The 23,217-nt window shown below is 32.8% G+C and overlaps 6 protein-coding genes across 19 annotated transcripts in view; 3 read left to right on the top strand and 3 right to left on the bottom strand.

Moving 5' to 3' along the window:
* The first annotated feature begins 13 nt into the window (after positions 1-13).
* On the top strand, positions 14-2,647 carry LOC126752404 (alpha-L-iduronidase). Of its 2 annotated transcripts, none has more exons than XM_050463169.1 (5): positions 14-646; positions 706-801; positions 870-1,173; positions 1,482-2,419; positions 2,487-2,647. In XM_050463169.1, exons 1-5 carry the CDS (start codon positions 190-192, stop codon positions 2,570-2,572), a joined length of 1,881 nt encoding a protein of 626 aa, XP_050319126.1. In that variant the 5' UTR covers positions 14-189; the 3' UTR covers positions 2,573-2,647. The 2 variants fall into 2 exon arrangements, with proteins under 2 accessions (XP_050319126.1, XP_050319124.1); XM_050463167.1 differs by having other exon boundaries at positions 867-1,173.
* A 343-nt stretch (positions 2,648-2,990) lies between these two features.
* Positions 2,991-6,358, bottom strand: LOC126752401 (coiled-coil and C2 domain-containing protein 1-like). Of its 4 annotated transcripts, none has more exons than XM_050463156.1 (7): positions 6,123-6,357; positions 4,445-6,034; positions 4,238-4,389; positions 3,893-4,172; positions 3,685-3,836; positions 3,418-3,556; positions 2,991-3,208 (listed from the first exon to the last, which is right to left on the bottom strand). In XM_050463156.1, the coding sequence occupies exons 1-7, from the start codon at positions 6,177-6,179 to the stop codon at positions 3,089-3,091; spliced, it is 2,490 nt and encodes an 829-aa protein (XP_050319113.1). In that variant the 5' UTR covers positions 6,180-6,357; the 3' UTR covers positions 2,991-3,088. The 4 variants fall into 4 exon arrangements, with proteins under 4 accessions (XP_050319113.1, XP_050319115.1, XP_050319114.1 ...); XM_050463158.1 differs by having other exon boundaries at positions 6,212-6,357; XM_050463157.1 differs by having other exon boundaries at positions 3,418-3,508; positions 6,123-6,356.
* Positions 6,359-6,948: 590 nt separating this feature from the next.
* On the top strand, positions 6,949-7,587 carry LOC126752413 (NADH dehydrogenase [ubiquinone] 1 alpha subcomplex assembly factor 2). Its single transcript, XM_050463195.1, has one exon. It carries the CDS (start codon positions 7,068-7,070, stop codon positions 7,518-7,520), a length of 453 nt encoding a protein of 150 aa, XP_050319152.1. The 5' UTR covers positions 6,949-7,067; the 3' UTR covers positions 7,521-7,587.
* Positions 7,533-10,052, bottom strand: LOC126752403 (nucleolar complex protein 2 homolog). Its single transcript, XM_050463166.1, has 2 exons — positions 8,915-10,052; positions 7,533-8,843 (listed from the first exon to the last, which is right to left on the bottom strand). Exons 1-2 carry the CDS (start codon positions 9,986-9,988, stop codon positions 7,605-7,607), a joined length of 2,313 nt encoding a protein of 770 aa, XP_050319123.1. The 5' UTR covers positions 9,989-10,052; the 3' UTR covers positions 7,533-7,604.
* Positions 10,053-10,375: 323 nt separating this feature from the next.
* Positions 10,376-18,048, top strand: LOC126752406 (dnaJ homolog subfamily C member 7). 6 transcript variants are annotated; one of them, XM_050463176.1, is made up of 5 exons: positions 10,376-10,474; positions 10,791-10,954; positions 15,992-16,444; positions 16,518-17,362; positions 17,630-18,048. In XM_050463176.1, the coding sequence occupies exons 2-5, from the start codon at positions 10,842-10,844 to the stop codon at positions 17,713-17,715; spliced, it is 1,497 nt and encodes a 498-aa protein (XP_050319133.1). In that variant the 5' UTR covers positions 10,376-10,474; positions 10,791-10,841; the 3' UTR covers positions 17,716-18,048. The 6 variants fall into 6 exon arrangements, with proteins under 6 accessions (XP_050319133.1, XP_050319136.1, XP_050319137.1 ...); XM_050463179.1 differs by having other exon boundaries at positions 10,392-10,449; XM_050463180.1 differs by having other exon boundaries at positions 10,402-10,474; positions 10,852-10,954.
* Positions 18,049-20,450: 2,402 nt separating this feature from the next.
* LOC126752405 (pneumococcal serine-rich repeat protein) overlaps positions 20,451-23,217 on the bottom strand; it is a 32,852-nt gene continuing 30,085 nt past the window's right edge. For all 5 annotated transcript variants that reach the window (XM_050463172.1, XM_050463174.1, XM_050463171.1 and 2 more), the window contains exon 3: positions 20,451-21,878. In XM_050463172.1, the coding sequence (XP_050319129.1) occupies positions 20,754-21,878 (1,125 nt within the window). In that variant the 3' untranslated portion in view covers positions 20,451-20,753. The remainder of the gene's footprint in view (positions 21,879-23,217) is intronic.

The following is a 23,217-nucleotide window of genomic DNA, read 5'->3' as shown; positions in this document are numbered from 1 at the left end:
TTACTTAGTTTCGCTAAGAAGTGTATTCGTTTGACAGTCGCGAATAATATAAACCAATTTTGATACTTGATAATAATTATATTTGTGAACTTACATAGGTAAAGAAAGGCGAAATACTGCACTATTTTATGTATGCATATTGCATTTCATAAGATGAATCGGTAGAAAGCAAGAAATTCAATAAAAAATATGATTGGTTCTTTGGTAATGCATTTAGCAGCACTCATTCCGCTGCAAAATAACAGCCACATTGTTAATGAGCCGTATTACCAATTACCCCGTTTTTGGACAAACACAGGCTTTTGTCCATCTGGAGAAATCAAATGGGAGAGTTTGAAATTTAGTCTTTTCTCTGAATCGGTGCAAATGAATTTGATGCACCTCGCAGCGCTACCAACTGGCGCATTAACACATATACGCATCCATTGGCTCTTGGAACTTGTTAAATTTGTACAATATACTCAGGCTGGAGTGCCTGTTTATGACTTCTCCGATCTAGATGATTTCATATTAAACTTAAATGATTTAGGACTTTATCCAGTTATTGAATTTATGACTGATCTGGATGGTATTTTAATAAACAATTCCGATATTATGAATGATATTTGGGAAGATTTCAGCTATCAAGTCACTAAGCGCTATCTAAGTATATACATACTTACATCCATATTTTTTAAATAATACAAAAATAAGTTAACTTTGCAGATTTACTGGGTGCTAAGAATCTTGTTAAGTGGCGGTTTGAGACCTGGAATGAACCGGACATACACAATTATAATATATTAAATTTTACTGTAGAAGGTTGTTCGACTCAAAACTATTGTTTTAATATACTAAAAATTAATTTTAAAAAATATTCTCATAAGTAGGTTTTATCGAATACGCTATGGCTTTACGGAAAGGTATTAAATCAGCTGGTCATATGTCTAATAAGCCATTAGATTTAACTCTGCGAGGACCAGCAGGTTTGTTTAAATCCAAAAAGAATCATCCGTTGTGCTGGTCGTTAATTAAAAACTGCAACGACCAAATAAATGATTGTCCAATAAATGTTCTCACATATCATCGAAAAGGTCAAGGTCTTGCAACAGAGGTCTTAGAAGCATCTAGCAAATTATTAAAGAATATTTATGCAAACTATTATAATATTAATATGTTACCAGTATCAAATGAGTAAGTTTCTTAAAAAATAGATTTTGTACATACACATCGTTGTATGTAGATACATATGTACATACATAGCCGTCAAAGGTATTTTATTAACATACATAGAATCCACGAAAAGCTACCTTTGTACATTTTTAAGAAGAATGTTACATTTGTTATGAATTGAAAGACAAAATTTGAATAATGCAATTGATAGCGCTAATATGCATATGAAATGTATGTATGTATGTATGTATATACACACAAGTATCTATGTTATTATTAATTCTGTTCAATTAGAAAATAATAAATAAATATCTATTCTATATTTAAAGTGAAGCGGATCCCATTACTGGTTGGTCCACCCCCCAGGATTTTTATGAGGATGTTCGTTATGCGGCTAAACTCGTGTACATTGTGTTTTTGCACTGGCATGCTAAATTAAATTATAGAGAATTCAAATATCTTGAAACAATCAGCCACGACAATGCTTTTATCAGTTATCATCCATTTGAATTCACGCAACGAACTCTTTTAGCACATTTTCGAATGAACAACTCACAACCAGTGCATTCGCAATTTATACAAAAACCCGTATATGCAGCCTTGGGTATGCTTTCGAAACTAGCACCAGTTGCTGCCGATATTGAAGTAATTACATTGAGTAGTCCAAACGATGTATTATGGCTTTTAAAAACAAGTTCCACCGGCAATAAACCCTTGTACGTAAGTTGGCTGCTTCTGCCTCGAGAGAATACAGAAAAACTGGAAAATTTCACACTTCATCGTCAATTACCTTTCAAGTCATGCTCTGTAGAGACTTTCGCGTATGTGGTAGAATTGCTAGAACAAGAAAAAACAGATCCAGCATATATTTGGCGCACTCAAGCTGGTTCAAGACCCTTTCCCGACGCAATAGAGCGTGCAGCGATGCGGTACGCTCAAACTCCTCGATTACAAGCTTCTGGTTTGTTACTGATGCCTGAATTTAGTTTAAATATTAGTGGCTTACAGCTTCCATGGATTTTATTATTTCGCGTTTGTTCTAATTTGTCGCCCGTGCTGAAGCGACCCGAACCACCAACAATTACAAAAATAACAATTGGCGAAATATTTATTTCTTGGCGTGAAGCTGCTAACACCACAAATTGTCTCAAAACTTATGAAGTTTGGTTTCAAGTAAATCAGACTGCAGAATGGAGTTTTATAAGTGAAAACTGGCATTTACCTTATCCATCATTTCAATATGCTCCTATTAATGCCTGTGTTACCGGTAAACATGAAAGTCAAAAATTATACTCGTGAACTTATTTATATATCATCCTTTATTTCTATTCTAGGATTCTTTAAGGTCCGCGCCATTGACTTCCTTAATAGAAAAAGCAATTTTTCCGATGCAATTGAATATATTGAAATGAGTATCTAGATATATTTGTTTAGTTGTAAATAATACATTTAGTAAAAACAAATTGTAAGAAATATAAAAGAAAAGGTAACTTAATTTTATTTAAATTTTACTTCTCCTTTATCGACGGAGAACTATGTTAATGTACGTAAGTATAAATTTTCAGTGTAGGTTAGTTTAACTTTTTGCAAACGTATTTTAATATATTTTTGTAACATTTTCATTAAAGCGAACTTGGAGTATAGAAGTATTCGGTTTAAATTTCAATAGTAACAACTAAAATACTTCCACATATTCTGTCGAGATATCTGCTTATTGACATAAACTATTTTCAAATTTAGGATGCGTATGCTTTTTTATACACAATGTGGATCTCAATATGGATATACTTTCATCTTACACATGCAAATTTTATAAGTATATAAAAGAAACAAAGGCGTACAAGATTTACCATTTAATATTCAATAATAAAGGAGAAGTGAAAATAAATAACACATTTAATAATATTTATTCTATAACATACATAGGGCCGACCAACTAAGAATCCACTACCAACCATTTCTCTTCAATATGCTCCACTTGTTTTGTGAGAATAGGGTTTCGGACGCGTAATTTAACTTCCAATTTACCACCAACCGCTTTTCGGCCATCCATTAACTGTTACAATCAGAAAATAAATAAAAGTTATTTGTTACAAGCTTTGTATACGTATTTAGACACATACATACATACATATGTACATATTTGATAATACCTTCAAATAATTTACATTTTCATTTCAATTTGTATAGTATATGTACGTATGTTTTTAATAATTTCGCATAACGACGTGTAATATACATAAGTATTTTGTTTTCGCGACTTACATTGAAAGTATCGTGTATATCACATTTCGTTTCGATGGGCTGTAATTTCACATTAACCGTTCCTATGAGTATATCTGAGCGCAGAAAGCCTCTGAAACAACACATAGGCAGTATACGACTTAGTCCACGACAATCTATGCTGTATATTTATTTATATGTGAAGCATTATTCATAATGAAAAATTTTTCCATTTTTTTATAATGTTATTAGTTAGTATAACTCGCATTCAAGGTATTATTTTACTATACCTAAACACCTTTAACTTACCCGCGAGAGTATACTTCAAATTTTACATGATGTCTCTTAAATATACGTTGGAACTGTCGGTTTCCGCGATTGATTTCAATCTGGAAATGTTGATCATAGTCTGGACTGTCATTATTTTTAATTATCGAGGTTTTGGCTTTAAATGTCTCATCCTGGAAAGATTGAATATGTTAAATATATCAAAAACGAGATAATTTTACTTACTTACATTCACCAAAGGAAATTCAATTTTGACATAAGTATCTACATCCTTTGGGTTAGGTACATTATAGTTCAGACCACGCACAACAATGATTTCCAATTCGTTATCGGAAAGGTCTGTGTTGCAGTGCACAATATTAAAACTTCGCTTCTCATAGTGAAATTTGGGTAAACTGAGGTTCTTATGCTTCGAATAACGCACTAAGTCCAAATCTTTCTGCACGGTCAGTGCCAAGTTTTCAAAACGATTCATACCGGCCACATCTCCCATGGCTTTATGATGATCCCTATGGAATATTTAAAAAGGTCAAATATTTTTCATACAGTTGCCAAACGTTATTACATTTTTTACCTAGTATTTTTGCACATCATTAATTGTTTCGCTAATTGCTCCTCAATTCGTATACCAATATCAGATAATTCATTGTCTGGGTCACATTCTTCTGTACTAACAATAGCAAATGATGCTTCCAGATTGTCACGTTGAGATGGTGGTAGTGGCAACTAAAAAAATATTTGCATACTTTACTTTGTATGTATAGATATTACCTTAGCATACCGAAGTAAGATCTACTGGCAAACCGCTACTAGCCGCATTTAACAAAGCATCAAATCCTTTGTATATCTTCAGGTATTCCTTAGCCTGGTCAATTTCTCCTTCTTTCTTTGCCTCTATTGCAGCAATTTTAAATTCAGCTTGTCGTTCAAGAAGAATTTTCATCTGCTGCTCAGCTAAATTATTTTTTTGCTGATTCCCTGATGTTCGGGTAGTTAGATCATGCTTTTGCGGCGATGTTTGGGCAGTAAGTGATGTTGGTGTTTTCTCCGAAGAGCCTGTATTTGAATTGGTTTTACCGTTTGGTGCTTCCGAATGTTTAGGTACTACAGTATCCACCGGATCATCGGAATTAATTGCGGAGGCATGTTCGGAAGGCAACGGACTAAATCCTGGTGGAACGGGCAATTCTTCATACGCTACCGGTTTACCAGCTTTATATAATTTAATCGCGTCTTCATATTGTTTCACAATGCGCCCAAATCTTCGAGTTTTGCTAGAATTCCCTTCTGCATTTGCCAATTCTTGTACCGATTTATACTTGTCTAACCGTTGTTGAAGAGCTTCTTCCATAGTAAGCGACACTCTACTGATATCTTTGATACCAATATTGTCAGAGTTTTCACATGGTTCACGTAGCGTAGGAAGGTCCTTATTGTCTTCTTCAGTATTTTTTTGCAATTTGGATAAGAAGTCCAAAAACTGATCTGGTGACGGAGGCATATCACTCAAATCTACCTCCTGGCCGTCTTCTGACATTTTTATGACCATATCAAACTTTTTAACGACTTTGAGATACTGAATTGCCAGACTCGTGTCCCCATTTCGTTTTGCTTGGAGAGCGGCAGTTTTATATTGGTGTTGCCGCTCTCTCATTTTATTCAAGCTTATGGTTTTATCTGATTTTTCATTTAAAGGCATTTCTGGAGGAGAAATTGAATCTTCTCCTATATCAGATTTAATAAATGGCGGAGGTGGAGCAGATCGTGAAGGCTCCCTGTTTGTCGAGTCGTCATCCTTTTGAGTCAGCGGCTTAACATTGACCTCTGGTGGAATATCCTCTAATTTAACTTCTTTACCCTTATTGACTGCTTGTTGTAGCTCCAATAAAGTTTTAAGTGCTCTACCAAATCTTCGCACCTTTGCACTTTCTCCTGCCTCTTTAGCACTCGTTTCAGCTAATTTATACATAAGGATACGCTGCTGAATAAGCTGAAATATATCTGAGTTGGTTGTAGGCAAGAAAGTATCTTGCTCTCCATTGGGAGCACTAACTGTAGTATCTGGGAGTTGATTTACTGTAACTAAATCAACACTTTCCTCCAATTCTGAAATGTTATTCAATTCACTTAGAAGTTCGGAGTCGTTTTCCAAATCTGCGTCATTTTCATCCTCGCTGTCAATGTCTCTCATACTTTCAGCGACCATTTTATCAAGATCATTAGTCTGTCCTCGTTTAATTTTGGGTTTGTGAATTTTACTCGTTCCATTTGTAATTTCAGCTAATTCATTTTCCAAATCACTATCATTATCATCCATATCCACATAACCGCCCGCTGGATCGAAGTCATCTGGAATTTCCGTTAGGCCAAACTAAGAGGGTAGGAACATAAGAATCGCTTTGATGACTCACTCAATTCGTAAACTGAATAAAATTATATTACAAAAAGATTTATTTTACCTGTGATAAATCTTGAGTTCTTCTTTTATTCGTCTCCGATTTTTTGCGTAAAAACATATTTGGGTATTGCTAAACTTGTAATTACTTACTCGTAAAGAAATTTAAACTGAGAAACTTAAAGTTTTCTACAGATGCCGTCACTATTTTCTTCAGTCTACTTATTATTATTTGTTTTGAAAAACTTTACACAGAGAACGTACGTTCTCTGCCTTTTGAAGGCTCAGCCAGAGAAACATTTATACATTCTCAGGTTCAACATTTGAACATTCTTATTACCACACTGCTTTCACCTGCTAGAAATTATATCTCGCGTTCGCATGCAAGGAAAGGCATTTCGTCAAACAATAGTCAAGCAATATAAAAATAAAGTAAGAAATAATAAGTAATTCATAATACATAATTTAACTTTTTTTAAATTAATATTTAGTTAATATTCTTAATTTGCAGAAGAATTATACCAAATGGATTGGTGAAGTTTTAAATTAATAAAATCAAAATATATAAAGATTATTTAAGTCCTAAAATATGAAATATTTTATTTTCAAGAAATACATTTGCAGAAAAATGAATGTTTCTACTTTTTTTATTTTCCACATAAATTTGTTCATCCTTATAAAAATTTAAACGGTTCAAGAGCTCAAAACATGCGCTATATTAGCTCGAATCTACCTACCCGACGCTATTTCGCAAAAGATGGTGTTATGATAACAAATGCCCACATGCGGATTTGGAAACGGCATTGGCAATAGATTTGACAGTTAGTAAGCCATAAACTTTTGCATGTCAGAATGCAGAGTTAGCGAGCACTTTTCTCTCATTTCCCAACACTGCGTTTGGTTTATCAGCTGCTTATTTTACATCTTTATTTATGCAATACTATTCATATTGCAGATATTGTACATAAATTATATATCAGGAGAGGTGTAACATATATATCAGATCAAAATGGCTCCAAAAACACCATCCCGCGATCTTATTAAAATAATAATCAATAATTTCGTTAATTCCTTACGGCCTCGACAAATAAAAGGAAATTTTATAGGAGAAGATTATTTCGGTAATAAATATTATGAAATTCCTGCAAATCCATCAATAGGAAAGAGGAAGCCTTCTCGATATTTTGTACCGACAGACAAAGAAGCATTCGATCAAGAGCTTACAGCTGAGTGGGAAGCATGGCTACGTGGTCGGCGTAATGAACCTCCTACTCGTGAAGAATTAGTTAGGAATTTATCCATAATGGAAATGAAGCAACGAAATGCTGCAGAACTCGAAGCAACGTATGGAGCAAAAGATGATACAGGACAATTGTTGCCTAAGGAAAAGGAAACGATCGGCACATTCCCAAAGTATAACGAGTATGAAATCATACCAGGAAAAGACCCAGAAAAAAAATAATAAGCCAGAAAATGTTTTACGAAATTGAATGTAATTCATATGTATATAAATTTATTTAAAACTTAAAGCCTGCATTTTAACTTTTTACCAATCTTCGATGTCAAGCTCTTTTACTATGTCAACCATTTCTTCATGTTCCGATTCTTCTAGTGGCATAGCAGATTCCGGTTCCTCCTTTTGATTTTGAACTCTATTTTCCAATTTACTTTTCCGATTACCTTTCTTCTTGATACCTTTAGTGTCTTTATTTATTTCGATCAATAACTGTTCGTCTTCTTCGGATTCTGATGGGAATAATTCGACTTCACCATTTCCATTCCTAATTTTTACACCATCCTTGTTTAAACGCTTTATGCTTGGAATATTATAATCGATATTGATGTTGTCAATTTGAGCAGCTTGACGTCTTTTCTTTGTTTCATGTGTCTTCAGCCAACTTTCATAGTAAATAGTTAATGGTGTTCCCTTGTTGTACACCTTCGACTCCCAAGATTGCACTTTAGCTATCTCATTGAGAGAAAAGGTGATTTTTCGTCGTTCTTGATTTATGTATCGAGCATTTTCCTGTATTTTATCCAACAGTTGTTTTATTTTTCTTGAATAATTCGCATTGCGACACGCTTTTAGGTAGCTTTTCAGTGATAACACTGTTGGCACTACTAAATCACTGAAAGCTAGAGATGCTGAATCATGCGCCAAGTATTCTAAAGTAAGACCATTCACTTGCTCGATTACCTCATCACGAAAACCATTTTCAGATAATTGACCTTTGTTAAGTCTCAAAATACAGGTAAACTGTAATGGACGCATTGATGCAACCGTATGCTTGCGGTTAAAAGTATTACTCCGCAAAACTTCAATTATTAATGGAAGAATGGGGATGAATATCCGTGTTTCTTTGGCCAAAGCTATTAGCACCTTTACGCAATGGAAACGTAATGGGAAGTATTGCGCAGTCGGTATAAGACGAATCACTCCCAATGTTATAGTGACTAGTGGATAAATAAGAGGTTGCAATTGAGGTTTATTCGTTGTGGCACCCAATAAATCAGCCCACAAACGCAGAGAATTAACAAACTGCCAATTATAAACAGCTTGAAAGCTATCCTTTTTTTTCAATATGACTGCATTGCGCAAATGAATCGCCAATTGTCGGATGTAAAGAAAAGCATGTTGGTAGGACGTGTTTAAATCCAAAGCAAATATTTCTACCAGTGACCTTCGCATAAAATTTATGCTGGGTAGCGTATTTGGCGACACAAATTTTGAGTTACGTACATATGAAAGATACATAGCTTTTAAGACATGGTGCAACATTGAATCCTAAAATGAAAGACAATTAGAAATAAAAAATATTAACAAAAAAAAAAAAACACATTTGAACCTATACTAACCTGTTGATTACGAGTTATCTTCAATATACAAAGGAACGCTAGCACCCGAATCGTTTCATCTCCAGTTGACCATAATACAATTAATCGTTTAAGAATAATTTTTCCAAGTGTTGTGTATGAGGCAATCATACCAGCCATTTGATGTAAATGTTTCAATAAAACTGAGAGTATGTTTGCACTAGATACTTGTTCTACCAATCGTATTAAATCAGTTAAATAATATCGCAAACAACCTCGCACCTTAGCCCATTTTTTGGTTTTATGTAGCGGAGCTGTTGAACGATCACTCAAACCTAATATACGAAGAATTGCGGGTTGGATGTGCAACACGCAAAGCTGCACAACACCGTTGAAAATTGCTGAACCAACCACTTTGTATTGAGTTGGTGTTATATTTCTTTCATCCGCAGAAATACTTGCCAAAGCGGAACTGAATGCCTGAATAACTTTACGAACAATTTCGACTGATACATTTTCCTTTTCAAGTTCTATTTGCCACTGACGCAATAGATTTAATGTTACTTTCTCTGTGCTACCAGAACCAGAATCCTCATAATCGTTCTCATAGTCACTTTCGTCACTTGCTAGTTCCAATTCTTTATTAGGTGTATGGTATTTCCCTTCATCATTTTCACTTTCATCTGTTTCTTCATCACCATTATTTTCGTCCTCCGTTGGATTAGTTTGGCTTTTGAGCGTAGCTATGTTACTTTCATTATCATCCTCAGATTCGTCACTGTCAAACAAATTGAAATTCAACAACTTTTTATCATTTTGCTTCAAAAATTCATAGAACTCAGGATCGATATCTTTTAAATTTTCAAGTTCGTTTTTGTGAGATTTAGAAGATTTATTCACATTTTTTGCCGTTTTCATTACTTTATAGGACGACTGTTTTTTTTTCTTCGATACTTTTTTACCAGTTGTGTCCACATTTTTTAAAGCCAATTTTGTTTTTTCAACTCTACCTTTTACTCCTTTTATAACCTTTAGTAACTTTTCTGGCTTGTTTTTTTTAAAAGATGATAAAGGTTTAGAACTAATTAAGGTACTATCTTTTTTAACAGGTTTCATTTTTAATTATGAAATTTAATTTAGCGTCAGAAAATCAAAATTGTTAAACTAAAGCATGTGCGTATTAAAGGTATTACCAGATACAAACACTATTACCAGAAACAATCTATAATAATTTTAGCTATCAACCGCTAGATGACATAACGGCGGAGATTAAAATATGTATAACGCTATGTTTTGAAAATTCTATTGCTATATACAAATATCGTATATACAAATCAAAAAAACAAATTATATTTATATAGGCACCAGTTTCTGCCTATATGGGACATATATTTGATTTGGGTACTGCTTTTGACTTAAATGTTATGTTGAATAATTATACAATGTCTCCATATAATTCTGGCAATACTTCAATTATCAGAGTTGCATCGTGACTCATCAGAAGGATTGAATCACAAAACACGAAGAGAAGAAACATTTGTTTGCCTTTCAGCACTTTTTATTTTGTGGCCCTGTAGGTAATATAAAATTTTTCTATCAAAGGTAGGAAAATATGTATATTTTGGAACAAACTTGCGAATACTTCAAACAAGACGGAAATCAGAAAAATTAGAAAAATCGTGACGCGTGTTTTTTTAAAATAATAGTAAAATCATTAATTTATTTAATCAATTTGGTTATTCTTTTTGTGCGCTGTCTTTCTTTTCCAGTGGTTTCTATCCCTATATTTTATTATTTCTCGGTACTTGAAATCGGGGCGAAGAGTTGCACGCGTGTTGCTCAGAATTTTTGCTTTTATACATACATATATTTGTTGGAGTCGTTTTCGGCTCCAACAAAAATATTTTATTGTAATTAGGAATCAAATTGTTACCTCGAAGCTTAGTTACTACTACTTGACTTATATTTGATGGATGAAGTGATTGTACTAGATAGTGACAACGAACAGGAGCAATCATCGGACATGGAAGTGGAGACAGTAGAACTGGATGCAGAACAAATTGTTCCCAAGGACAATGCAACGTGAGTACTTATACTGCTTGCGATTCTGACTTTAAAATATTGTGTCTATACTTTATCGAATTTATGTATATACATATGTATTATTATGTTTTTTTACAAATAATAATGGTAATAAGGTAGCAAAACTGGAGGATGTGGTGGTTGGTATGAAAGGGGAAAACCACATCCTATCTACTTCGTTGGAAATATAAATAAATTATTTCTATGAGACTCCGTTGCGATAAATAAGTCAAATAAATTTGATGTCTAAATAAACAGAAAAAAATTTTATTTTATTTCAGAAAGATTAAATTTTGGAGTGCCAATATGTTTTTCAGTTATTTAATGTGGATGTCTCAGAATACTTCTTTCGGAGGGAAAATTAAGACCACTACCCTATCAGTCTCAATAATATCCTTAGACTAATTCTTTATTTAAATAATAACATAATTAATATATGTATATATGAGTCTTCGTATCTTGCGGGTTTGAAACTTTTCTTCGAATTTGTACAAAAAATTCAAATTCAAAAGTATCACATTTATGTTGATATATATTAAAAACGTCGCATTTTCCACGCTATTGGTGAAAGTTTCCTGTCTCCTCGTGGTAATGGTACATTTCTCTCCGTTTTTTTAGCTCATAACTGTAGCATTTATCATATAATTAGAAAGCAAGTAATCAAATTCTATCCTGTGGTACCATCGATTTGTTTTGCGTATTGGAGTAAGATATTTTTATTATCTTTGGCTTTATCAGCTATTTTCCCTGTTCCTAATTCGCCTTAAACATGTTTCAGCGTTGTACTAAGAAATTGCAATTCGCTATTTGTAAACATATTTAACGAAAAGCCTTAAATAAATTAAATTGTGTTATTAGGGGCTAAAGGAAGTCATTACTGAAACAATTTTTACAATACATTGATAATATTATTTGTAACAGTCAAACTTTTTCCAATTATAAAACTTAACGGGTTGACCGATATGTACACGATCAATTTTACAATATCCGAATTAAGGGGGGTATCAAAGGCCGTAAGGTAGACGTTTCTGGTGTTATGGTATGTTGCAAAAACATGCTATGTTGTAAATCAGTAACTAAGTTATTTTACCTTTTCAGGTTTTTAACTGTGTATCATTTTTATAAAGACAGCTGAATCAATTCGTTCTTTCGTTCTAAGATTTTTTATATATACATCTTCACATATACTATCGGGTGATTTTTTAAGAGCTTGATATCGGTTCTTTATTTGAAACGTTAGATTGGTTCATGACATTTACTTTTTGAAGATAATTTCATTTAAATGTTGACCGCGGCTGCGTCTTAGGTGGTCCATTCGGAAAGTCCAATTTTGGGCAACTTTTTCGAGCATTTCGGCCGGAATAGCCCGAATTTCTTCGGAAATGTTGTCTTCCAAAGCTGGAATAGTTGCTGGCTTATTTCTGTAGACTTTAGACTTGACGTAGCCCCACAAAAAATATAAGGCGTTAAATCTCATGATCTTGGTGGCCAACTTACGGGTCCATTTCTTGAGATGAATTGTTCTCCGAAATTTTCCCTCAAAATGGCCATAGAATCGCGAGCTGTGTGGCATGTAGCGCCATCTTGTTGAAACCACATGTCAACCAAGTTCAGTTCTTCCATTTTTTTCAACAAAAAGTTTGTTAGATTCAACAACTATTCCAGCTTTGGAAGACAACATTTCCGAAGAAATTCGGGCTATTCCGGACCTGCTCGAAAAAGTTGCCCAAAATTCCTGAGAATAATTTATCTTCTGCACCTAAGAAGCCGCGGTCAACATTTAAATGAAATTATCTTCAAAAAGTAAATGTCATGAACCAATCTAACGTTTCAAATAAAGAACCGATGAGATTTTGCAAATTTTATGCGTTTTTTTTTTTAAAAAAGTTATCAAGCTCTTAAAAAATCACCCGATATATAAGGTTATATCTGTTTCTTTTAGTTCATGTTCTTACAATCGTTAAGTGTGAGCAAAGCTATATATGTATATATATACTCTGTGCAACATATTTAAAGAGTATAAAAAGCTTAATAACAAAGCTTTTGATATTTTCATTTTCATATCAATGCACTACTTTACACATATGTAAGTACATATACATTCATATGATCGCTAAATGTTTATGCAAAAATATAATGTGTTTATACATACATGTATATTGCTTACCATATAAAAAGAGAAAGATTTTGCACAACTATTATATGTATATACCATATAATATAAAGCCACTACCACTTCAGTGCGTTTTATGCAACGGTGTGACCCACTCATATAACTGCGGCTACTTAATGCAAATTTTAAAAACAACTCGTCTTAGAAATCACTGACAGAAGTTATTTGACAGTATATATGTTCTGTTTTAAAGCAATAAGTATTTTTTCTCTGTAACAATTGTTTTTATACACTAAAGATTGTGTAAACTTAACTTAAGGGAAATAACAAGCTACATCTGTTTGATCTGTAATTGTGCGTATTTTGAACATTTGGTTTTGTGAACGTGCATTCGACAGTGTTCACCTATTTTTAAATGCCTTTTATTTAAAAAAAAAGTTATACCTAAGAGGACATACATACATAGTTGGAAAACTAGGCAGTGGTCTTCTTACAAAACTATAAATACTTAAGGAGACTGTGGAGATTTTTGATAACAGAAAAATCGCATTACATTTTATGTTCTTAATTTTTTAATATATGCAATAACGGGATCCATTTTATTTTACAAGTGCAAACGCTTATCACTTCTAAAATAAAAGTAGCACATGAGGCCCACTTTCGAAGCGGCTTTGGCAAAAATGATATAGTAAGTAAAAATCAATTGTTATATACTCATCATGGAAAAATTCAAAAAAAAAAAAATCTTAGAACGTTATCAGCTGATCAAATACGTCATAAAAAGTATACGCTCTACTTAAAATAGTATCAATAGGCGGGTTTTACCGAAAGTTATATATATTTATTAATTTCTAATGTAAGTGTCAATTCAATAAACTACGACCTCATAGTGTAATAATGAGACTTATAGTGCGTAGCTCTAGGTAGTATGTTTATAAACGGGATTTATATATAGACGATGCGGAGATTGACAGCTATTCCATATTGATTATATTTGATAAAATTATCGTTAATTGTTTCGAAATTCTACATCTTATAAGATATAATTTAACATTATATACATACATATGTATATAATTAACAACTACGTAAGATCAAGCAATTTTAAAATTTTGCCTCACTTATAAGAAAGGTGTACATATGTATGTATTTCTGAACAGTTCTTTACGGCTACAGTTATAGACCAGATATTTTTGTAAATCTGTAAATAAACGCCTTATATATAACGAATATTTATGTGAATTATTGCCAGCATACGAAGGTTACATTTTACATTTCGGGATTAGAAGACAAAAACAAATTTCAATCATCGAAAATCGCTTTATTGTTTTTCAAAATATTCTTCATTAAGATCTGTACACTTTTACATGCTTTTTAATCAATGAATCAGTTGTCGAAGCACTTTTGCCACTCTGATTGAGGTTTCTGCAAAACACGCCTTTTGACGCTCCCCTGACCGTTGCTTTATGTGAAATTGTGAGTTTCCAGATTGCAACACTATGGTGGGTATATAATGGGCAACCTACGTTACTATGCGTGTATATGTCAAATAAGTAGATGCTATTAGATGCCAAAGAAAATTTTAGGTTTTCGTTTTAGTTGCCTGGGATGAGAGACCCCCTTTTGATAAACTCGACTGTAACCGCTTAAGCGTTGAGTGCGACTTTGAAATATTTCCCAGGAATATCCACTTTTCCGGTATATGTAGTTGTATTTAATCTATAACGGATGACATTGGCGGAAGTTCACAGAAAAAAGAATAAAAAGAGAGAGTTTAGTTTCTCTGGAAATAAACTTCAACTTGTGTGATATTTACATATGATCTTAATGCTTAACATAAAGAGAAGGGGTATACATAAATATAATTTCGTATGTTAATCAATGCCGTCGTAAATACTGATTAAATTTTTCGCAACATACAGTACTTGTCCAATAAATTACGAACGAAAACAAAAATTTAATATTTTTAATATAATTTAATAATATTGAATATGATTCAATACAAAAATATGATAATTTAAGTTTAATGTATATAGCATATAAAAAATAATTTTGTTTTAAAATACGCCAAATATTTATGTTTTTATTAAAGATTAAAGTTAGAACTCCGGATAATTTTTTTGTTCGTTCGTAATTTATTGGACAGGTACTGTACTGTCTCAACCCTGCTCGGTCACTGAATATAGTTTCGATTTGTAAAGAACATTGCACTCTTTACTTTACAATTGATAGAAGCATTTTGAAATTGGAGTTAACGATGTTTTTATAATTGATGATATTCATTTTTGTCAATTTTTTTTGTTTTTAATGTTTTTGTTCGAAATTAAAAAAATTTTGCTATCATATCGTAATTTTGTTTTGTTATTTATTTTTTGTTTTTGTATGGATAACAAAAGAACCTGTGTAATAGCGTTAAGGCATGAAGTTGCAAAATGTCCTAGTCGGGTTATTTTATTGCAGTTTAGAAAGATGTAAGGCGCCAGCGTGTCTAAAATTTGTTGTGATTGAACATTATTAGGTACTTCTCACATGAATATATATTCAAATATATACATATATAAATAGATTTTAAAAAGTGAAATTTTTTTGTGAAAAAAAATATTTAATTTGTGTATATAACTAACAAAATAACCAAAAATATTACGCTAATTAAACAAAAAAGTCTAAATAGCTTACATAACATCTTGGATACATCAGATCATCTCCCAAAATAGTTGGAGACAGTCGGGCAAAGATCTAACAATGGCGAATCCACCAATTATATACAGACTGACACTGCTTCAAAGCACTTAGATAAGATTATAATTCATTTTATTACTCTGGTATTAAAAAAATGCTATTCCGTTTTATTTTACTTTTTGCCTTATAACTATTAGTCTAAATTGTAGATGTGGTTCAATAATGTTGCTTCATATATTTTGCAGTATTGCTGAGGAGAAAAAAAAATTAGGTAATGACCAATATAAAGCACAAAATTACCATGCTGCGTTAAAGCTGTACTCTGATGCCATTCAATTGTGTCCTGACTTTGCTGCTTACTATGGCAATCGCTCCGCCTGTTACATGATGCTTTCCAACTATATAAATGCCTTAAGCGATGCTCGGCAAGCAGTTCGACTAGATCCGAAGTTCGACAAAGCATACGCACGCATTGCTAAATGCTGTTTAATAATGGGGGATATGATCGGTAGCGAGCAAGCTATTAAAAAGGTGCTCGAATTGGACTCACAAAGCAATGCTGTCAAAGTAGAACAACAGGGAATGCAGCAGTTGCGTCAACTGGAGAAAACGATACAAACAAACTACGATTCTAAGGCATACCGCAATGTAGTGTACTATTTAGACAGTGCGTTGGCTATTGCTCCAGCTTGCCTTAGGTTGGTTTATACCAAAGACCATTGGGCACCTTTTTGCATATAATAATTACTGCCTAATCTTATTAATTTACAGATATCGCCTGCTCAAAGCTGAATGCCTTGCATTTCTTGGTCGCTGTGATGAGGCAGTTGACATTGCCGTAAGTGTTATGAAGTTAGATACTACTTCTGCGGATGCCATATATGTTCGCGGCTTGTGTCTTTACTACACCGACAATCTTGAAAAAGGTATATTGCATTTTGAACGTGCACTTCAGCTTGATCCTGATCATAAAAAGGCTAAAGAGATGCGAAACAAAAGTAAAGCATTGAAAGATATGAAGGAAAATGGCAACACTCTTTTTAAGTCCGGCCGTTTTCGAGAAGCCCAAACTATATATACAGAGGCCCTAAAAATTGACGAGTTTAATAAAGATATAAATTCAAAACTATTGTACAATCGAGCTTTGGTAAACTCGAAAATTGGCTCTTTGCGTGATGCTATCGCCGACTGTACACGTGTTTTGGAAATAAATTCTCAGTATCTGAAAGCTTTGCTCCTTCGTGCGCGTTGTTACAATGATCTAGAGAAATTTGATGAGTGTGTGAATGACTATGAGGCGGCATTGCAGTTGCAGAAGACTCCCGAGATTAAAAAATTATTGCGAGATGCGAAACTTGCCTTAAAAAAGTCTAAGCGTAAAGATTACTACAAAATTCTTGGTATATCACGCAATGCGACCGAAGATGAAATAAAAAAAGCATACCGTAAAAAAGCTTTGATTCATCACCCTGATCGCCATGCTAACAGTAGTGCAGAAGAACGCAAAGAGGAAGAGTTAAAATTCAAAGAAATCGGTGAAGCTTATGCGATCTTGTCAGACCAACGAAAAAAGATGCGATACGACAGTGGCCAAGATATAGAGGAACAGGAACAAGGTAAAGAGATTTTTTTACTTATATAATATCTTATTATATTTTTATTTATTTATATCTTATTATTTATACGATTTCATTACTGATTTACTTGGTATAACAACTAAATTTCTTCGAAGTTAAATTTTTTTTTTACAATTTTTGTACTAAAAACCACTATTATTTGTTGGTAAACAAATTTTAGGTTGTATTAACCAAGCTAGAGTACAGAGTTAGTTATCACAAAGATTATGAACATTTGAACAAAAAATGTATTTGTTTTTTTTTCAGATTTTGATCCCAATCAAATGTTTCGACATTTCTTCCAGTTTAGTAGTGGAACAGGGCCGGGAGCATCATTTGGATTTGAATTTTAAAGGCCGCGTGACACAAAATTATGAAGACCACATACAGAATATGCAAAACAGAATTTATTCTCAATAACGCATAAAGAAATAAACCGCAGACGTATTTGTGCAAACTCAAATATAAAAACAGAACCAAATTGTTAAATTATTGTTTCTCGCTAATTCGAAAAAATGTGTGGAAAATAAAATTATTAGCATTTTAAAAATTTATTAAATTTTGTTCGTATTACATAATATTCCAAATAGTTAATCGTTAGAGCTAAATGCAGTAATTTGTGGTAAAATACTTTGAAGCAACAGCAGATTAAGCGTTTTAATAAAGGACTATAATGTTTATCTGTATGGATGTACATATGTTAATGCATTCCACTTGTAATGACAGGAGAACAATTGCTGATTTGGTTTTTTAATAGTAGCAAGTGTATGTATTTGTATAGTCTGCTAATTTGTAGAAAATAAATATTTAAATATTTGATCATTTACGCATTCTATACGCACGTACGCTCTCCGAGCTACTAATAATAGCTTAGTAATGCATAAAAAATATTGGTTATTTGTTAAATATTCAACGTTATGATCGCAAGCTATGGCTACTGGTTGTATATGGCTACAGATCTCTGTATACTAAAATAGTACACAAGGCTTTATCATCGTACAATACACATAATATATTTTACCATGGCATTGTCTGAACGGATAAGTATAATTTGTGGCCGATGTTTCCATTGAACAGATGTTTCTTCCCTGGCTTTTTGCAGTTATGTATAATGCTCTGCTCTCGACCATATTTCATCTCTTAGACTATTCTTACAGCAGCAGTTTTACGTCACCAGATTCAACTTAAACTTGAAACAACATTTTTATTCGGTAGGTAGCTGCTTTGAAGTTATCCAACTATGTTTATCCGAAATTCAAATGAAGAACATATGTAATTACCTACCCAAAAGAAAGGCGCGATTGCCGTCCTATTAAAAATATTATGTACGTATAATAAATTTAAATATCGACGTTAATTACTGAAAATTATACATTTATTTATTTTTTTCTTTATCCATTTTTATTTAATTCTTATATTCAGTTTTGCAAATCATGTCATTATTTGTCACATTTCTAAAATTGTTTCTAACTAGTAGGTATATATATGTATATATACCTATATATATATGAATGAACGTTTACATACATATGTATATATAATAAAATAAAAAAAAAAAATCTTACGACTAAAGTTCTTTCAAATAAGGTACAGTATAATTCGTTTTAGTTTTCCACACCTATTTATAGATATATTCAAAGCATTCATCATCTTGTCTACCAATTTGCATTCATGTACTTTTATAAAAAATAGTTATGTATAAAAATTTCATTAAATTTTATGACATATACACATTCCATTCAGTTCTGGGAATACATAACACTTGCACATTAGTACAACAATGATTTAAAATACAACGTACAATCATCCTAGAACTGCTATATTTTCGTCCTTGTTGGTCGATAAAGATCTTCCTACAATCATCTTTATGCTACATAAGACAGCGAATTTCTTTATAAGGATGAACCAATATATTCACGATTCATAATTTTCTTTAGTTAAGTCTAAAACACAATTTTCGTTTTTTTTTTGAAAACCTAAAAAAAAACTCATTGATTTATTAATTTTAATTACATTGCTATTGGATTAATTTAACTATATGAAGAATGGTCCGGCACAGATATTTATCAGTCACTCTACATACATACATAAGTTTAAATTTAACACCAATGTATATGTATACATATACATATGTATGTATGTACCACGTTTTTTACACGTATACATATGCATGTTTAAGTTTAGGACTTTTCTTTGCTTATATTTAGGATATTGTATTTTGCATTGTAAAAATTGCTTATAAATAGTGTATATTCTCAATAAAATACAAATATATCAATAATAATAGCATATGCATTGGAAAAAAATAAATTAAAACGTACAAGAATTACTTGAAATTTACTTATAGTAAAAATGCTATTACATTTTATGTACTTATCCATGAAGGTTTACTTTATTATTTGTATGTATGTATGTGTTAACTCCTCATACAATGTATATTTGTTTTAGTTAAAGGTATATAGGTTCGATTTTGTATTAAAAAGATGACTGAAAAATAAGCGAGGTACATAATTCTTTGAATTCATTTCAATTGATTTTGTTCCTTTTTGCTGGCTTAGCATATTTTTTCAATATCATTAAATATATGAAACCGTTAAAAAATGGAATTTCTAACACTCACACTGACATATTCGTGACTAGATAACTGATTACACTTGCAACAGATCTAATATCCTTCTATAAAATAATATAGTACATACATATAAGCATTCAAATCTGAGTTGAGAGATGCTGAGAGGTCTCGAAAAGGAAATTTATGAGTAACTAATTATAAATTTTTAAATAAAGGAGTGCATTTGGCGAATAATTTTGTTTTTACGTGTACCTAACCAATCGGGTAACATTTTTAAAAACTTCTTTTACTTGCTGAGCATTAATTTAAAGCACTTATTGTTTTCAATGTTAATTTGCGTGGGATGAACTAGTAAAATAAAAAACATCGATGCATTATAATTAATCGACGTAACGTCAAAATACTTAATGAAAATCTGTTCCCCAACTTGTGAATTGAATACCGAGAGAATTTACATAATTAAAAAGTTTTAAGGACACAGTTCATATCCATCGTAAGAAATTATAAATAAATCTGTTCAAGTAAATTAATTTATGTATCTATATTTGAATTTGTACTGCAAGGATTTTTGTATAATTTTATAAGGGTTAATTCTTAAATACCATGATTTTATAAAAACAATACATGCATTTAAACAAACAGGGAATTATGATAGATTATTCGATTACCAGGAGGAGAGCCAAACAGAAGAACTACTTCTCTTTTCAATACGTTCCTTTTGTGAAAATCTTTTTTTTTGGTATAAATTTGTTAGGAAACATAATCTGTTCTGTGTTTTCGTTATATTTAGAAACCCTTACGTAACATTGTTAGCTGCTGTCACTTAGGTTGGATGTGAGCATTTCGTTCAAGCTCGTTGAATTGTCCATAAAAAAGAACTTCACTTATTAACTTTTCGGCTATGATTCTTTGGGTGCGGTCCATCGATCGGAGTTTTAGTGTAACATTCGACCCAATGAAATCGCAATCATCTTTATTCAGACTTTCAGCATAAATAGCAGCTGCAGCAGCTGCCGCAGATGTGGATGCAGCGTCCTGGGATGCGCTTTTGATGCGTCCACTAGTGCTTGTGGCAGTCTCTTCTGATAAACTTTCGTTAGATAGTAAGGAATTCATAAGCATTTGCCCTGCGGTTGAGGCTGTTGCCGATACTGAGCTCAGTTTACGCATATTTAGTGGAGCAAATTTCTCATCTATCGACTCGGATGAGTGGCGTAAATTCCGTGGTAGTACAAATTGGCTGAAGTTTATACCTTTAGCCGCAGCGGCAGCTGCCGCACTTACGCGCAAATCTTGTGCAAAATCATCTGGGTCAGCCCCTCCGATTCGGTTCTCATCAATAGAGCTATATGAACGATGGGAATCGGGCGGAGCTGGAGGATGAGGGGGGTGAAAGTAATCTACAAGTTCTCGCTTTATGTCTAACTCCTCATGGTCACGCGTAGTACGGCGCCGCTTTTCGTGTGATTCAATAATATTAGATATAGGACTAGAACCTCCATCGATGGGTTCAGCGATGGCTCCCTCTACACCGGTACGCCCGCTAATACCACAGGTATTATCACTGTTGCATCTTTCAGTTATAGTGGTATTACCAACGCAACTGACATGAGCTCCGACGTCGCTGCTTCCACTTACGTTGTGTAAACTGGACGGTGTTGAGCGTTCACGCTTTGTTAAGATCTCGTCTTTGTCTTCAATATCTGAGGATTCCATTGGCTTTTGAGGACTGGCGGTTATATCACTGTTACTACTTCCACCGAAAAGGCTACGAGTTGCACTGCTTGCCACATTCATTTCACTTTGCGAGTTTGGAAAGGGCATAGGTAAAGGAACTCGCAACGGGTTTCGATCGTTATCGATTGGCGGTGAATATTGGCCAACAGTGTTCCATGTATCCAATGCCGTGTTACTGGCTATCAGCATCGGTAGGCTTATGCCCATCTACAACAAAAGATAGAAACCTTTAAAATCTCTAAAATATTAAATTGATGGAGTGATTTTTAGAGTAAAAGTACGTTTTTAAGATAATCGCGCTTTTGAAAGCAATAATCTCAATTTATTCATATACTCATGTGCATAGTCAATACAAAAGTATGCTTGGTAAATTTAAATATAATATATATATTATACAATTAATGAACAATTTAGAAAGCTATGTTTAAGCGACATTAAGTATTCAACGATTATTAAGCGCTCCAGTTTTTTCTCCGTTTCCCCAGCTAGGGTCAATTAGAAACAAGAAACCAAAATCCCAAAGCATATCATCATATGCATGTATACTACATTTATCGAAATACAGATATTACAATTATTCGCATATTTTTTCTGGATACTTGTTTTAAGTCGAAAATATCGAGAAAACCTTTAATCAATACGTATCCCTAAATTGTATTTCTAAATTGTAGAAAAAATGTCAATAATATTAAAAAGTTTCTGGTTAGAGTGATACCTGTACACATAAAATTGAAGTTTAAAAATTTTGAGCACATTTATTGCATTCTGGCGCACTAGTATTTCCTTCCCATGGGCCAAACATTTACTAAGAAATTTATTTGAGCGTTACATAGTATGTGTGGTTTGCGTCAAGACCACTCCTCGTATTCTTATGTAACGGTTTTGTTGAAAATTGTAACGGTTATGTTGAAAATACTAAATGTGCGATAACTTATTAAATAAATACGCCAGAAGCATACAATTTTACATCTTATAAGTCACGGAAGGTCTCGTCACAAAATTGAATCTTTTGGTGAAAGTCAATATCCCTGGACTTTCCCGGCCAATTTCAACTAAATTATGAAATATGTGGATTCTAATGCGTATGGCTAATTTTTTGCGGAAAATATCGCAAAATCTGTGAAATATGTATATTATTGAAACACGCATAGAATATACTCTGAGAGCAATTTTTGTGGTAATGATGTTTCGTACTACCAAAAATGGATAAAATCGTGTCAATATTACCCATGGCTTTACTAATATAAGAATTTTGAACTTCCGGTTGGCGCTATACCGCATCGAATGGTCAATATGTAAGGCATCTTAGGAAAGTTAAGTGAAAATTTAACACTGGTCTGCCATAGTTTAAAGATCCCATTCTACCTATAATAATTTTCGATATTTGAGCAAACTTTTGTGTGTATATTATTTTCACAAAATTATATACAAACAACTTCTTGTGTATACTATAGTAATGGCAAAGGTTAATGCAATCGGTGATATAGTGATTCCATCCTATTTGAGATTCCATCTGATTTTCAAGCGTTTAAAGTTATCAAAATGT

Source organism: Bactrocera neohumeralis, chromosome 3, assembly GCF_024586455.1.
Source record: "Bactrocera neohumeralis isolate Rockhampton chromosome 3, APGP_CSIRO_Bneo_wtdbg2-racon-allhic-juicebox.fasta_v2, whole genome shotgun sequence".
Lineage (NCBI taxonomy): Eukaryota > Metazoa > Arthropoda > Insecta > Diptera > Tephritidae > Bactrocera > Bactrocera neohumeralis.
This window is presented reverse-complemented; position numbering and strand designations above follow the sequence as displayed.

What these genes read in the sequence shown, in the direction of transcription:
- LOC126752404 (XM_050463167.1), top strand. Translation starts at nt 190, where the DNA reads ATGATTGGTTCTTTGGTAATGCATTTAGCAGCACTCATTCCGCTGCAA. An exon ending in AGTCACTAAGCGCTATCTAA is followed by an intron (nt 647 to 705) that starts GTATATACATAC and finishes TTAACTTTGCAG; the next exon opens with ATTTACTGGGTGCTAAGAAT. An exon ending in ATGTTACCAGTATCAAATGA is followed by an intron (nt 1,174 to 1,481) that starts GTAAGTTTCTTA and finishes CTATATTTAAAG; the next exon opens with TGAAGCGGATCCCATTACTG.
- LOC126752401 (XM_050463156.1), bottom strand. Translation starts at nt 6,179, where the DNA reads ATGTTTTTACGCAAAAAATCGGAGACGAATAAAAGAAGAACTCAAGAT. An exon ending in TTTGAAGTATACTCTCGCGG is followed by an intron (nt 3,557 to 3,684) that starts GTAAGTTAAAGG and finishes ATAAATATACAG; the next exon opens with CATAGATTGTCGTGGACTAA. An exon ending in ATATACACGATACTTTCAAT is followed by an intron (nt 3,209 to 3,417) that starts GTAAGTCGCGAA and finishes TGATTGTAACAG; the next exon opens with TTAATGGATGGCCGAAAAGC.
- LOC126752413 (XM_050463195.1), top strand. Translation starts at nt 7,068, where the DNA reads ATGGCTCCAAAAACACCATCCCGCGATCTTATTAAAATAATAATCAAT.
- LOC126752403 (XM_050463166.1), bottom strand. Translation starts at nt 9,988, where the DNA reads ATGAAACCTGTTAAAAAAGATAGTACCTTAATTAGTTCTAAACCTTTA. An exon ending in AGATAACTCGTAATCAACAG is followed by an intron (nt 8,844 to 8,914) that starts GTTAGTATAGGT and finishes CTTTCATTTTAG; the next exon opens with GATTCAATGTTGCACCATGT.
- LOC126752406 (XM_050463176.1), top strand. Translation starts at nt 10,842, where the DNA reads ATGGATGAAGTGATTGTACTAGATAGTGACAACGAACAGGAGCAATCA. An exon ending in ATTGCTCCAGCTTGCCTTAG is followed by an intron (nt 16,445 to 16,517) that starts GTTGGTTTATAC and finishes ATTAATTTACAG; the next exon opens with ATATCGCCTGCTCAAAGCTG. An exon ending in TATAGAGGAACAGGAACAAG is followed by an intron (nt 17,363 to 17,629) that starts GTAAAGAGATTT and finishes TTTTTTTTTCAG; the next exon opens with ATTTTGATCCCAATCAAATG.